This window comes from Penicillium samsonianum (genome assembly GCF_028829775.1).
Source record: "Penicillium samsonianum strain IBT 33392 chromosome Unknown utg000004l_segment0_segment0, whole genome shotgun sequence".
Lineage (NCBI taxonomy): Eukaryota > Fungi > Ascomycota > Eurotiomycetes > Eurotiales > Aspergillaceae > Penicillium > Penicillium samsonianum.
The window spans coordinates 1,447,290-1,462,311 of NW_026643262.1; the positions used below are offsets into that span (position 1 = coordinate 1,447,290).

Sequence of the window (15,022 nt, forward strand, 5' to 3'; positions counted from 1 at the left end):
TGATATAACTCAAGCTGTTACTGGAGTGGCCTACCGTGTGTCTCTGAAGCTGTAGGTTGATCATCGAAATAGACGCTATCAAAAGATATAAAGGATTCCAGGCTGCATATGACAGTAATTAACAATCCCTATGGGGACGATAATGCCTACGACACATCCAGAACAAATAGATCTCCTGATTCAATTGCATAGCAACATGCCTGTGGAAAGATGGCCGAGGCTGCGCCACTTCGAACTCCCCCGCTTCCTAGTCTCACAGTCTGATATCATCTGCTTTCTCACCGCACTACCAAAACCCATCCGGTCTGTTGAGCTCAGCATGTGTTCAAGTTCCTCATAGAAGGTGGAAAGTGGTACGGTCTACTGGAGGATATGCGCAAAATGATACATGATAAGACGCTCTGGCGGGACCGGGATGTCGCTGCAATGGCGAAGGTTAGGGTTGGCTTGTCGCTTCTAAAGCGTGTGGTTGGACGGGCCCAGTGGATTGGAAAAGAGGTGCATGATTTCATCTACGGTGAGGAGGAAATCCCTTCTCTTATCGTTTCTATTGTAGTACGGAGTACTCCGTTTGGAGTTGGAATTCTAAAGGATGCATTTGATCCTAATTTTGAAAGCCCGAATGTGAATTGCGACAATCTGATTGAGATGGGCATAAAGGACAAGGAGGATATGGACTAGGTATGATTCCAGTGCTAGGTCCGTCGCAATACTAATCTCTAATGACCAGTCGGCTAAGTTAGCCCACGACCGTCTGGACCTGATCATGATACATGATACGATTGCCATCCAAATCAACGGATTAAGGCAAATTTGTGGCGAATATGGACTAATTAGTTAGTCTTAAGGTTTATCGTGCAGAACAATGAGCACAACCCCCCGCAACAATGTTATCTATCCCTACTATCTTCCCGCCTCCAATGCCTTGGCACTGTAACCTCAGCCTTCGTATTAACAAGTGCCGTCGGGGTTCCGCCTGCAGAACAATAGCCGTTCCTATGAAATTGATTCCTCCTCTGCCAAGAGCAGCAAGCCAGCCTCTTGGCGTACCCCTCGGGGCCCTGCCAATCACGCACCATTGCGCTTTATCATCGCGTGATGGTCACCGACAATACAAAGAATAGGTATAAGAACACCCTCCTGTCCTTGGTTCAGAATGATTATCGATTCGCGCATTACTTAACAATGAAGTGGCTTTTGTTAATAACCCATCTGTCCGTGGCCTTAGCTGAAGCTGGTGGGAGGAAGCCCCTTGTTTCACCGGTATGTATGCATGGTGTATCCTGAGCAGTCGTTATTCGGTAGTCTGACTTATTAGGATGAATTTCCCTCAACGATTCGACTGAAAGACCTCCTGAAGGGCACCCAACAGCTTGAGGATTTCGCTTATGCGTATCCCGAGCGTAATCGTGTCTTTGGCAGTGCAGCACATAACGATACTGTGGACTTCCTCTATCGCGAGTTGAAGAAGACCGGCTATTATAATGTGTGGAAGCAGCCACAGGTGCACACATGGACTACTGCAAATACATCGCTGAAGTTCAATGGCGAGTCCATCAAAGCGTCCGCCATGACATACAGTCCCAGCGCGGATCTTACTGCAGAGCTGGCAGTGGTCTCGAACCTCGGATGCAGTGCATCAGACTACCCGAGTGATGTTGCTGGTGGAATCGCCCTAGTCAAGCGTGGAGAATGTACTTTCGGACAAAAGTCAGTGCTGGCTGCTGCGGCCAAGGCAGCTGCTGTACTTGTTTATAACAACGAGGCAGGCCCTGTCAGTGGAACGCTGGGTGGAGTCACCAGTGACCTTGGACCTTATTCCGCCATTGCGGGAATCTCTGATGTCGATGGCAAGACCCTTCTCAGTGCGGCAGCGAAGGGTGCCGTGACTCTGTCTCTTTCGATTGACAGCAGAATCGAGAATCGTACTACATTCAACGTGATTGCAGAGACAAAGGGCGGTGATCACAATAACGTCGTCTCACTGGGAGGTCACACCGACTCAGTCGATGCCGGCCCCGGCATCAACGATGATGGCTCTGGGATCATCGGCAACCTTGTGGTAGCAAAAGCATTGACTCGATTCTCTGTCAAGAATGCCGTCAGATTCTTCTTCTGGACGGCGGAAGAGTTCGGCCTGTTGGGTAGCGAGTACTACACCTCGCACCTGGACGCTGCTGAACTAGCGAAAATCAGACTTTACCTCAACTTCGATATGATTGCCTCGCCCAACTACGCGCTCATGATCTATGATGGCGACGGAAATGCCTTCAACCAGACTGGACCAGCGGGTTCTGCCCAAATCGAGGCTTTGTTTGAAAACTATTTCAAATCGAAGAAGCTACCGTACATTCCAACCGAGTTCAATGGCCGATCCGACTACGAGGGTTTCATCTCTCGTGGAATTCCCGCCGGCGGACTTTTCACTGGTGCTGAAGGCCTCAAGACCGAAGCAGAGGCAAAACTGTTCGGAGGTGAAGCAAATGTATCTTACGATGTGAATTACCACGCCGCCGGAGACAACTTCAAGAATCTCAATCACGAGGCATTCCTGATTAACGCGAAGGCTACTGCTTTTGCTGTCGCAAAATACGCCAATAGCCTTGCTTCGATCCCCAGACATAAAGCAACACCCGCCAAGCGAGTGGTCAATAAAAGAGCACCCAAGTCGCATGCGCACACATCGGCTGGATGTTTCCATTCTCTGGTCGAAATTTAATAGGTGTGTTCGCCTATTACTTACTGATCACCAATATCGATATAAACACATGTGCAAGCATTGAATTCAATATATTTTTCTTTCTCCGATTGCAATTGTTTCTACGACGAGTATATCTTGCATTCTGTCAATGGGCTTTTGGCTTTTAGTCTACAAGATAGACGTGTAGTAGGTACGAAGTACTTATTTTGAGAATGTATTTGTATAGTATCGAAGGTATATGATTTCATAGAAAGTTCTAGATGAACTTCAGGTAATTAGTAAGTGAAACATAAATCTCGGATGGAAATAATAGTGTGGTATCTTATTGATCTAGTGTAAAAATGATAACCACTTCATGTTGAAGAAGTAGTATTATGTATGAAGATAGAGCAAATAGACTACCGATTTCGCAACGAGAAACGAGAAACGAGAAACCCCACAAACAATTAGACGGTGTGCCAAATCTCAAACTCGGTGTCGTCAAAGGGAAGATCGCGACACTGCTGGAGTCCTCCAACAAAATTTCTCCATCATCGCCTTTGAAAATGTGCCGAATGGCGTTGCGTCCATCTTTGGTTTGAGAACTATTCGCTTCGTGACTTCATCCGGAGATCATATGTTGGCAAAAATAAAGGTCGGTCTACCACGAATGGTGCCAATAACAAGCTTAGGTAGTTGATATTTGCAGTGTTCAGATTGGGGCTTTCTTTCCCGTGGGCTTCGCCCGTTTATTTGACCCTTCAGCCTCTCTGGTTAAGGCTTTCCCTTTTCTGTATCGAACTGGTCACTCGGAGACGGGTGTCTTCTCTTGTGGCCAGTCTCTTCGATGGGGAGGAGGGAGGGCTCGGATGTAATCACACTAGGACGACCAGCGGCTGTATCCATTGTTAGCCAAAGAATATATAGAGACCATAGACCTCTTACTTTGATTGTAATTAAAGAAATCAGACAGAGAAGACGACTTCGTGGTACACTTTGATTTGGGACGAAAGTCAAGGCAATATTCGAAAGAGTCAACCTTTAAACTCTTTGCACAATGTTACTGCGATGAATGAACCCCCGTGCACAGCACAAGAGGAAGGGTAATGACCAGCATTGTGAGGGGGAGCTTGGTTGAGTGAAGTTGAGGAACCAAGTTTGCTCAAATCGGAAGGAACATCGACCCTTGAGGTATTACACTGGAAAGGCAGGGCAAGAGAAAGATGGATGATGTCTTCATATTACATAACTCATGTCTCGTCTCCCACGGCAGCTAGATATACCTTCGACACTATATAAATCTAGAAAATACGTAACTGTCCAATAGCATCGACTATAAGAACCTAGTCGCGCAGACCTCCGATCAGATCCAGAATCGCCCGTGCCACCTCGTCCGGACTTTCCTGGGGTGTCCAATGCCCAACCCCATCCACAAGCCGAAAGATGCGCAGGTCTGCACACGAAACCCCGGTCTTCATCTTCTCAATAGCACCAGGCTCCTGATAGTTACCCCAGTCCAGCTTGCCCGAGACAAAAGCGCAAGGCGGCTCGAGCTTCTTCCCAGCAAAGACGTCAAAGTCCTTCGTATACCGGCCCCCAGCAGCAGTGCGAACACGATACCAATTCAATCCACCATGGAAGCCCGTACGACCATACTCACCCACATAAACAGCGAGCTCCTCATCCGGCAGCCACGAGTGCGAGGCCAGACTGTCGGACGGCTCATGTGCCATATCGCGCGCCACCGTAGCAGGCATCGTCTCATTCAACGGCATGATATAATACCCAGGTAACTTGACTAGGTCGGCCGCAGACCACTTCCCTAGCGGATGCGGCCGATTCCCAGGCCACGAACCACTCTTCAAATGAAAGTATCCCCGCAAGAAGCGATGCATCTCGTCAGGCCCCAGATCCGACATTTCAGGCCCAGCCTGCTTAGTCGAGTAATACCACTTATAGTGCTTACGCCCGAGCTCCGCAAGCGCCTCATGGATCCCCGCAGCAGCAGCCGAACCCTCAGCACCGCCCGCCCCACCTGCCGCCGTATCAGACCCGGCCGCCGCGGAATCTGCATTCGCCGTATTAAACGGTAAATCAGGGGCCCCATTAAACGGATGGCTCATGAGCGCAACGCTCTGAAAGAAATCTGGCCGCATTAGGGCACACATGGCTGCCGATACAGCGCCGCAGTCGTGGCCGGCGACGCACCGCACGGAGCGGTGGCCTAGGGCGTGTACGAGGAGCACAATATCCCGCACCAGGCTGGACAGCGAGAAGGTTGCCAGGTCCACATCCTCATAGCTGCGCGTGTCCCAGCCCGTGGTGCGGCCGAAGCCGCGCTGGTCTGGGGCTACGACGTGGAAGCCTGCTGCTGCTAGTTTGGGAATCACGCGGCGCCATGAGTAGGCGATCTCTGGGAAGCCGTGGAGGAGGATTATCAGTGGTTTATTGTTTTCTGGGGTGTAGCCGGCTTCTAGGATGTGGATGTTTAGGTCGTTGGTTTGGATGTTGCGACTTGTTATGCCTTCGGGAAGCGGGATGGGTAGGGCCATTGTTGGGATTGGAATCTAGATGAAATATATGGGATATATGTACAACATATGGGGAAAGGTAAGGGAATGGAAATGCAGTCTACTTAACAACATAATATACCGAGGTTAATACCAGTAGGTACATACCCCCCACGGACATAATATATAAGCAATGCATAAAAAAGTCCCTGGTCCAAGGCGGTAAAGTTCTTGTGCCTGACCCAGAGTCATGACGCAAAGTTCCTCTCGATCTCGGATCTGTCTGGATCTCTGCCTGGATTAGCTTTGGTCTTTTTTTTTTTCCTTTCTCCCTTTTGTTAAGCTCTCCTTACCTGGCGTTGCCTTCATATCTCCTTGTTTCTAACTGGCTCTAACTTGGTCGAACCCTCCCGAGTTGTTCCCCCTCAACTTCTTTCTCAGTTTACCAGTTCCCACTTCTTCCTATAGCTACCCATCGTATCATCATTTGGAGATCCACATTCCCTTCATCCACTTCAATTTCGGATCCCGGCGCTGCACCAAGCAGTGTCCGGCTATCTGATCTTTGACCCGTTCTAGTTCCTAAAAGGCCCCAAGACTCTGAACAATGGTCTTCGGTCGTCGCAAGAGAAGTGCCTCTGCCCATCACCAGGTGTGTTCCACGCGTCGAATACCAAGGATAGCAGATTTCCCTATCTGGAAATGGGTCCTGTTGCAGCACTTGATGCAATCCAACGGGTACCTGCAACCTATGCATGAAAATGAAACTGACAGCTCCCCTTCCTTCCCACTAGCCACTCTCCACACCCGCCGCGCAATCCGCCCAGTCCGCCGCCAGCCATGCTTTCCTAAAATCCCAACCCTCCACAGCCAGCTTGTCCTCCGCCGCGGCGGCAGCAGCGCTCCGAAACTGCACACCCACGCCGACCCCCATTGAAAATGTCCAGACAAAACGCATGGTCCAGCGGCGCAGCTCGACCCAGTCGCAGGTTAATCCCGTTAGCGGTCGCCGCTCGGCCAGCGTGAGTGGGACGCTGCGCCGCTCCAGTAGCAATAGTTCGATGAGCGCACGAACCTTTCGCGACCAGTCCCCCAATCGCCCAGCTACCAGCTCCGGCCCCGTCGGACCCGGACCTGCACCCATCGATGTGCCTCCACTACCTAGTCTCCCGACGAAGTTTGCGCCGCGGAAACTGCCGAACCGACGTGCGATGAGTATGGAGCCCTCGATGCGTTCGCCGCCATCGTCTCCGCTACGCTCTGGGATGAGGGGCGTGGGTCGGGAACATGGGCGAGGGTCTCCGATTCAGTTAACTACACATCAACGTATGACTAGTCTTGGGACCGTTCCAGAATTGGAACGATCGACGAGTCGGAATTCGGTGAATTTCTCGTACCCCATGGGCTCGCGACCTACCTCGCCGATTGCGACGTCTGAGAATAATCCGATGAGCCTCCACGATGCTATTCAAGAATCGATTGCTGAGGTATCTGACAAATTTCCAAAAGGCAAGCCAAGGGCACAACCATCTGGCAGTCTAGAGGAAAACCCCGTTGCAAACAACTCTGGTCCTTTGGCTGGCAGCGCAGGTGCTGCAGCCCAAGCGGTTAATGTACCAAAGGATAGCCGAAGTGCGAATGGTCGAACTGGGAAGGTGCAAAATTCGCTTATAAAGCACGATCCTCTAGACCAATATACTGGTAACGCAGTGCCTGTTGTGGCCAGCGTGGGAAGTGAACACCCATCATCCCGAGCTCTTCCTGAGCGATGGCCATCCACCGTTCGAGAAGAAGAGCCCGAAGATGACGGTACGAATGTCGAAGATATCGCCATACGGCAAGGAAGAGACCGGACGACGAGTGCATCGCCAACTGCTGATCACGTAGAGGCAGCGCCAGTGCCCTCATCGCCCTCGACAGAGCTGCAAATAGGGCAGAAGCCACACCGTCAGTCCAGCAGCCCAGGTCGAACTGCTCGTTTTTCCAGATTGCTCTCCGTAGCCGGAGCCGGTGATCAAGTTCACCAGCCTCTGCCCAGATCAGTATCTCCTGTCAAATCGGCCTTGAAGCACCCAAGGGGAAGCTCTTTATCGCCTGATGGGAGGGTTGGGGCAACCGGTCGAGTCCTACCACCGAGCGAGCTATCAGATGGTACCTCAGTGGCTTCAGACGAAGGATCCCGGGTTGACACCAGGAAGAAGCCTGTCAAGGTCAGTTTCGATGATGAGGCTGAGGCTGTAATGGCAGCAGCCAGTCCGCCTACGTCGCCGGAAGAATATATGCCTGATTCCCCACCCGGCGGTAAGGCCAAGTCTCGTATGAATTGGCTTGGTGTTGGCAAGAAGAAGTCGCCCGCGGAGTTTGCGAGCGACGATGACTGGAATGTAGTCATCAAACCCCGCCAAGTTCTTCCATCTTTCGGTAGTATTCGGGGGAGCCGAGGCGGTGCCCTTAAGAGGTCGCCAATCCCAGATTTCAGTGATAATGAGTCCAGCTCTTCGTCTGCATCTGATGTGGCGCCAAGGCCGGATATCTCGCTTTCAAATGAATACTCCCAACCACGCGGTTTGAGCGCTCTGGAGCAGTTGTCTGTCAACGGCACTTTGCATGCTTCGCATTCGGATACCAGCCCAGGGGCCAAACGAGAGGCCAGAGTCGCCGATGGCATCACTGAGAAACAGCCGTATTCCAGCGTGGGCTCGGAATTATCTGTGCCTGCTATTGCTGTCGAGCCTGCTACTCCCCCAGCAGACGAAGCCAAGCAAAGTTTCGACATGAAGAGATCTAGCATAGACCAGTATAGGATTCCGGGCGGGTTCCCGCCCTCCGGCTCAAACCGGAGTCTCGATTCGACTGCGAAGAAGACTAGCACCCAGGCCGTGGCGAGCGCCGTTCCAAAGCTGGACGACGTCGATACCGAGGAGGAGTCTGGTGATAGCGTCTACAGCGATGCAGCGGAAGACTTGGACGGCGATGGGTTTGGGTCCATCAATGCCATTGTCGACAGCCGGTCAGCCCCTAGGTCAACACCGACTGAGGAGAATGCGAGCGAATCTCGGGACGCAACACCGAGGCCTATCGGTCGAGCCGCCATCGTGGATAGTCAATCACAAGATGTGACAGATCAACCACTTGAGGAGGAGCGCTCCGTGACACCGACTCAAGGCTCGGTCAACCGTCTGGAAGAGGGATCCCCCGCCTCATCGGTTGGCAATGGGTTTGGTTCTGCATACCCGCCAGTGCCAATCCAGTTGCAATCTCACAACGCGACTGCTCAAAATGGCAACGTCCAAGCACAGCCCACCACGCGGACCCGGCCCATGTCGGTGGATGTGAATGGCAAGTCTCATATGCAGGATCCTCGGTGGTCGAGCAACGATGCTTCTCATCGAGGTAGCAAGGCCAAACCGCGTCCACTATCTCTTGGTCCGACTTTCCACAATTTGCAAACAGGTATCCCTGGCACTCTCCGCCGGAAAACGTCGAATGGAAGTGATTCCTCAAGCAGCTTCAAACGGTCTTCTCCGCGTGGAGATGCCCACTCCATGCGACGGACAATGAGAGCCGGTGCTGCTGGTGCTAACGTTCGAGTCCAATCTCCAACAGAACGCAACGAGTCTCCCCTTGAACATCGTCCTCTTTCATCTGGCTCCTCGAATGGCACAATGCGCAAGACTCTCCGAGGACCTACTGGAAGTGAGCGATATTCGTTCTTCTCGACGAACAAGAAGGCACCGCCGAGAGCGAAGTTCACCAAGGCGCCCCCTAAGTCGGCGCGCACGACCCGGTTCGCAAATTCAGATGGCGAAGATGAAGCTCGACCCCAGGTCTTCACCAGTCGATTCGCAGATTCCAGCGATGAGGAGGCACCTGGAAACAGTAATTTACGCCCTGTCCGCGGTATCCCCCGTCGCCAAGGTGCCGACGACGGTGACTCGACAGAGTTGGAAGATAGTTCAGAAGAAAGTGCCCGGCAGCAAGCACAGCCAGTGCTTGCATCCCAGCCAATGACCTCTTCACCCGGGGCCCGCGGAAAGAACGCACCAACTATGTCTGGAATGGCAGCTGTAGCCAAACAACGTGGCATGTCGCAGAGAGACTTGGAGGAGTTCATCATGACGCCTCCCCGTGGTCGGAAGCCAGGACTTCTCACCCGACTTGGCATCAAGAAACCCAAGAACTCGGATCATAGAGTTCGCGAAGCTGATGTCGAAATTCCCATGCGGAGAGACTCACCCCTAGAGCTGGAGGGCATGGTGAATGGGAACCACGGCATCACAACAACCACCGTTTCTGCCGGGAATCCCGAGCCGACTCGTTCGTCGAAGCTGGTGAAGAGAAACTCTAAACGTCAGTCGACAGGACCAGACTCTTGGCCCCTGCACCCCAGTCCCAAAGAAGAGCCTCTCGAGCCAGTCGCGGAACAGCCATACAGCGCCCCATCGTCTTCTCTCCAAACGCAGAACCCCGCGCCGCCAATAAATGGTGTAGGCGCAGCAGAAAACGGAAGCACCGTTGTCAATGGGAATGGCGCTCACAGTGCATCTCCGATTGCGAAGGAGCCCGAGGCACCCCGCGACGGACCAGATCCGAACAATGACAGCACCTCTGAAGTCACGAACCCCGATGACCATGGGCTTTCGGCGCGCGACGTCGTGATCGCTGGTTCGGGACGAAAGAAACGATTTCCTCTTCTTCGGAAGGCATTCGGTCTGCGCGCTTGATCATATGTCGTGGATCTTAATTGTCCTCTTATAATTCCTTTGAGTCAGATGATTCAACCGATACCCATGTTTCACGCTCCAGTTCAAATTCTTTTAATTCCCTCTTTCGTTTCCTTTCTCTTTCTCTCTTCGCCCTTTTCTGTTAAGGAAGAGCTGTAGCCTACAATGGCTACTATTGTCTTTCCTTCAAAAATCGATCCATCTTCGACGATATCTAATCTCTAATGACTGATATACGCCCTTTGGTTTGCTTCTTCTGGCTCACCCTTTTCTTTCTTTCTCCTTTTATCTTGGCTGTGGCCTGTATTCCACTTTTCTCGCTCTCTCGCTCTCTTTGGGAAAACCTTTGACCTGAAAGTGGTTATTATACTCTCCCTCTTACTTTTCTTCTTCTTTCCTTCTACTTCTTTTTATCTTCCAGTGTGGCCCATTGGAATTGTTCGCTTCCATGATACCCTCGTTATTTCTTCCCACGCTGTATTATTGTCGTTCTTTTATATCTCAGCCGGGTCCCTTATTAGGCCGGGTGAGCTCTAAACCGAGATGGTGTCTTTTTGGCCGTTTTCAGACTTGTTTTTTTCATAGATTTGGTCAACAAAGAACACGATATGATCTAATACTTTCTGTTATATTTTACAAGTCAGGTCAGTAAATGTTGCGCTTGGAATGTCAAGCCTGTTGTGCTAGTCTTGCTAGAGATTGCATTATTTCCTACTTATGGCATATTATGGGCACGTAATTCGGATGCTAGCTCTATATAATCGACTACATATCCACCGCGTCTACACATACCAATTCTGAATCCCCCGGGATAATCAACAGTGATTTTTACATTTAAAGCTCTAGACGATGAAAATAAATTCCCATGGCAGAATATCACTGGCAACCATTCATAAGGATATTCCCACTTTCTCTGTATCAAAAAAAGTCTTCATTATCACGAGACGCCGAACATTCTAACTATACGTTAGAGTAGAAGCAAAAACTAATACCTATTAAGAGTTGGTATAAGATATAGTAAGGTGCTATTCTTCCATTTTTTTCTTGGAGTGCTTTTCCTAATATGGTAGGCGGTGGCAGCGTCTGGAAGCGGTAAGCGACACAAGGAGTGCACGAAGCGCCCTGATTGGCTAGTTGACGAAATACCGAACGGTGATTGGACGGAGCGTAAGGATGTTCGCAATAAAGCATGGTTTTTAAATTTAGTATGCACCTAAGCGTAATCCGACAATATGACTAAGGAGTGTGGATCCACATGGATGTAAGGCCGCTTGGCCTAATGGTTAAGGCACCCGACTCCTAGTTTATAGTGTCATCGGGAGATTGTGAGTTCGAATCTCATAGTGGTCGTTTTTTTGCTCTCTTAAGAAATACTACTAGAGAGAGAGAGAGATTGGTTGGACTATCCTTTTTTGAGGTAAATGAATGACATACTGTCGAGGGTGGATGGAGGAGAAGAAATGGATAATGATAGAACACCTAATGTACTCAAAATTAAGAGGGACCGTTAGTATATATACGGTCGGGCCTAATCAGAAGGTCCAGGCCGTCAACAAAATATGTCTAATTGATCTTTTGGTATGGGTGGTAGTCAAAATTGGACCCACCTTTAATCCCGCATAAAAAAAAGCAGCGAAAATCAATTGTAAATATCTCGCTAAATATAGGTGTGTGTAAGCTTCGAAGCAAATGGGGGTTAAATGGGGGTTAAATCAGCTATAAAAATACAACTTGTCAAAGTTTCAGGAAAATTGGGGCTGATACAGTCTCTCCAGTCACCGTGGGTTTATATTTTGTCCCATAGTTAAGACATAACCCCAAGCTCCAGTGACCATGACTGGAGCATCATGATGCCAAGAGCAGCCAACCACGAAGCTTATCCGGGGCTAGACATTTGGAGCGCTAGGTTAGTAAGCAATCAAAGCTAAGAAAGTTAACAAGGCTGGATCATATCACATAGAAAGACTCAAAAGCGACACGTTTGCATTTAACGCTATTCTGAACACGCAATACCTTATCCCCAGCCCATGAGGTAGCGCCCAGGAACTGCTAAGAAGAGGATAGTCTGCGTTTTCTGATAGGAAAAATCACAACAATTAAGATGTACACCAGTCCGATGATTCCAGCGACCACGCTATATGCGATAACTGCCCCAACAGGAGCGATCGAAAGGCCGATACCTGTTAGGCGAAAACCTAGACCAGCGTTAATAACGCCAAGAATTATGAGACAGCGACCAAACCACCGATGCAGGTAAGCAAATACACTCTTGCCTCCGGTTTTGCGAAAATACCTGTGTTGAAGAAAGCCCATTGCGGGCTGAAAAAGGATAAGGCATGGGACGGTCACCATCCCGATAATTGGATGATACATGCTTATGAAACCAAGGCTTCTTGCCATTGAGATCCCAATTGCAAACCCGGCAATGGCCAAAGCAAGAGTAAAAAGCTGGAACGAAGCATGGACATAGACAATCTTCGAATATGGAATAAGATGAAGCATCAGAGCAAATGAAGGGAAGAATATAACAAAGACCAGTATCATAATAATAGCATGGGCCTTCCTGCGTGTTTCAACCGACCCAGTGCTAAGAGTCGAAATCGGATGCGATGAACTCGAGGAGGAGTTCATATTGCTCGAGGTTGCAAACGGGTTATCAGACGCGCCACCGGTTGCTTGTTGAAGGTCTATAGCTGCAATCCCCTCAACGTCATGTATGTTGATAGATGCCTCTAAGCTGTTCGTGTTGAGTGGGCTCCCAAATTTCGCTGCCCAAAGCCATGTACTCGACGAGCTGCTCGGATCTTCACTTCCACCGGGCCAGGTGATACAGCTATCGCATCGGATGTTTGCGGTCATAACTCCATTACTGATCCCACTGCCATCTAAGACTGATAATTGAGCCCCGGAGTTAAACAGTGGCATAACATGCTCCACGCCCAGTCGTGGGGAGACGGTAACATTATTGCCGTCGCTAGATGCATAGACAATGAATATATTTGCTCCTTGCATTCGAGAGCCCTGGCCCCAAGCAAACCACTGAAGCTCGTTTGTGGACTTCAGTTGGAAAAAGATCGGCCCGGAGCCTGAGGACGCGGTGGTTTGGGGTATATTGACAGTATAGGTGATTCCATTTTGCCCGGGAGGCACGAATGATTGTAACTGGGCGAGGGTAAAAATGGGTGTAAAAAGACAGAAATAAGCGTATTTCTTCGCCATTGCGGAGCAAGGGTCGTGTGTGTACTGCTGCCCGTCAAGAGAAAGGCCTGAAATATACTCGCTTGTTGTGATATCTCGGCAAATATGTATTACACGATATCTACGCTCCACCATATACCCGGACGGGGAGCATTAATCCATTGGCTTAGCTAATACCGCAAGCGTTCTGTCCACGGGTGATTTAGAGCGGCCAGGCTTGCCGAAACAATTGACTCTGGGCGTCATGACTTGCTAAGCAGTACCCAAAGATGGCAGTTCGAGGAGCAGGCAATCAAGTTTCCAAGAAATACTTCTATATGCGCTATAGCAATCATTGAACACTGCATCACAAGACTGCGTGGCTCACCAATCGTCAAGACCATCTTCGTACCAAAAAAATCTGATCAGAGCTTGTTCCCCACCTGGGCAGTTCCCCAGAAAATAATTCCGTCTTAGTCAGCTGCCCCGCACCCAGGATGGCAAACCATAATTGGTTTAACTCTGTTCCAAATATTATCCTCGGCCGGTCTAGAAACTAATTTGCTGGAAATAGTAAAAGCCACATACCGTCATTCTGCGCTTAATTCAATACGATGGCGAACCGCATTTTCTATTTTGAGTAATAAACTGCCCAGACCCTCGGGTTGAAGGCAATCAGCTGATGAATGCCGTGGCTATGGCAAACCTTCCCAAACATTCATCGAAAAACTTTGGGGATTTTATGGTACTTCACGTATACCGTAGCTTAAACATAAAGGAAACCTATCTCCTAATTCCTTGGTATTAAGAGCTGGGCTGTCCACGCAGACCTTTACCTTAATTTTTTTCTCATCTAAATCAGTGGCAGCAATGATGAAAGCGTCTTTGTGCACTCTCGCCCTTTTGTGCCTCCCTCTCGTTGGTGCCCAGTATGGAGGAGGAGGAGGAAGTTCTAGTTCTAACAAGGATACCTCGACCACTGCGAGCTCAACAGCGAGTGGTCCAGCTTCGAGTACCACCCAATCGGTCGATGTTGGTGAAAGTGGCTTTGTCTTTAAACCCGACACTATCAACGTCCCTGCGGGAGGCGTTGTTGAGTTCCATTTCTATCCAGGCGATCACTCAGTTGTCCAGGCCGCTTTTAATAACCCGTGCCATCCTCTGAGCGATACTAGCTTCTTCAGTGGATTTATGGCAAATGCTAATAACGGAAAGGTAATTTCATGAGCATCCGTTTCAGGTTGTATAACTTTCTGACGTTTTAGCCTGTCTGGTCGTTGACTGTTAATGATACAAATCCGATCTGGATCTACTGCGGCCAAATTGGACATTGTCAAGCTGGCATGGTTGGCGTGATCAATCCGTCGTAAGTATATCAGTATCCACAAAGTATTAGAAGCACTAGCTAATTCTCTCAACATTAGTGGCCCAGATACGCTTGATGCATTCAAGTCGGCAGCTTCTAATGCAAATGGTGATAGTGTGCCAGCCACACCCCAAGGTGGCATTCTCGGTACGCCAAGTGCTGCTCAGACAACCACGACCTCCAGCAGTGCGACCTCCAGCAGTACGGCCGCCAGCAGTACGGCCGCCACAAGCAGTCCAGCCACTACCAGCAGTACGACTGCCAGCAGCACGTCTCCTACAAGCGGGACACAGACCAGCACAGCTGGCTCCAGCCCCAGCGCCACGAATACAGCAGAAAATTTGCACGTTTCAACTGATCTCAGTGTCTTGGCCATCCTTACCTTAACAGTGGCTATGTTTTTCATGTAGGCTCGGTTTCGTCATTGATGATGCGCTGGGATTGTTGAAAGCCAGCTACGGAGGCATCCGATGAACATAAAAAAGGGGAAAATGCACGTTCCTGATGAGGTACCTGGTTATTAATTGGGGTCTGCAATAATTTACTTGTGACGCAGACACTAGCT

General features: G+C 49.9%; 6 protein-coding genes across 6 annotated transcripts; 4 read left to right on the top strand and 2 right to left on the bottom strand.

Annotated features, from left to right (window-relative positions):
- Positions 1 to 381: 381 nt before the first annotated feature.
- N7471_007471 (uncharacterized protein) lies at positions 382 to 681 on the top strand (the record flags this gene model as incomplete). The annotated part of the gene is made up of 1 exon (XM_057280190.1): positions 382 to 681. The coding sequence occupies one exon, from the start codon at positions 382 to 384 to the stop codon at positions 679 to 681; it is 300 nt and encodes a 99-aa protein (XP_057134450.1).
- Positions 682 to 1,179: 498 nt separating this feature from the next.
- Positions 1,180 to 2,719, top strand: N7471_007472 (M28 family metallopeptidase; the record flags this gene model as incomplete). The annotated part of the gene is made up of 2 exons (XM_057280191.1): positions 1,180 to 1,263; positions 1,319 to 2,719. The coding sequence occupies exons 1-2, from the start codon at positions 1,186 to 1,188 to the stop codon at positions 2,717 to 2,719; spliced, it is 1,479 nt and encodes a 492-aa protein (XP_057134451.1). The 5' UTR covers positions 1,180 to 1,185.
- Positions 2,720 to 4,023: 1,304 nt separating this feature from the next.
- N7471_007473 (alpha/beta fold hydrolase) lies at positions 4,024 to 5,232 on the bottom strand (the record flags this gene model as incomplete). The annotated part of the gene is made up of 1 exon (XM_057280192.1): positions 4,024 to 5,232. One exon carries the CDS (start codon positions 5,230 to 5,232, stop codon positions 4,024 to 4,026), a length of 1,209 nt encoding a protein of 402 aa, XP_057134452.1.
- A 565-nt stretch (positions 5,233 to 5,797) lies between these two features.
- On the top strand, positions 5,798 to 9,914 carry N7471_007474 (uncharacterized protein; the record flags this gene model as incomplete). Its single annotated transcript, XM_057280193.1, has 2 exons — positions 5,798 to 5,842; positions 5,985 to 9,914. 2 exons carry the CDS (start codon positions 5,798 to 5,800, stop codon positions 9,912 to 9,914), a joined length of 3,975 nt encoding a protein of 1,324 aa, XP_057134453.1.
- A 2,049-nt stretch (positions 9,915 to 11,963) lies between these two features.
- Positions 11,964 to 13,133, bottom strand: N7471_007475 (cytochrome and DOMON domain-containing protein; the record flags this gene model as incomplete). Its single annotated transcript, XM_057280194.1, has 1 exon — positions 11,964 to 13,133. One exon carries the CDS (start codon positions 13,131 to 13,133, stop codon positions 11,964 to 11,966), a length of 1,170 nt encoding a protein of 389 aa, XP_057134454.1.
- An 831-nt stretch (positions 13,134 to 13,964) lies between these two features.
- N7471_007476 (cupredoxin domain-containing protein) lies at positions 13,965 to 14,952 on the top strand (the record flags this gene model as incomplete). Its single annotated transcript, XM_057280195.1, has 3 exons — positions 13,965 to 14,306; positions 14,357 to 14,457; positions 14,516 to 14,952. The coding sequence occupies 3 exons, from the start codon at positions 13,965 to 13,967 to the stop codon at positions 14,865 to 14,867; spliced, it is 795 nt and encodes a 264-aa protein (XP_057134455.1). The 3' UTR covers positions 14,868 to 14,952.
- Between the last annotated feature and the right edge of the window lie 70 nt (positions 14,953 to 15,022).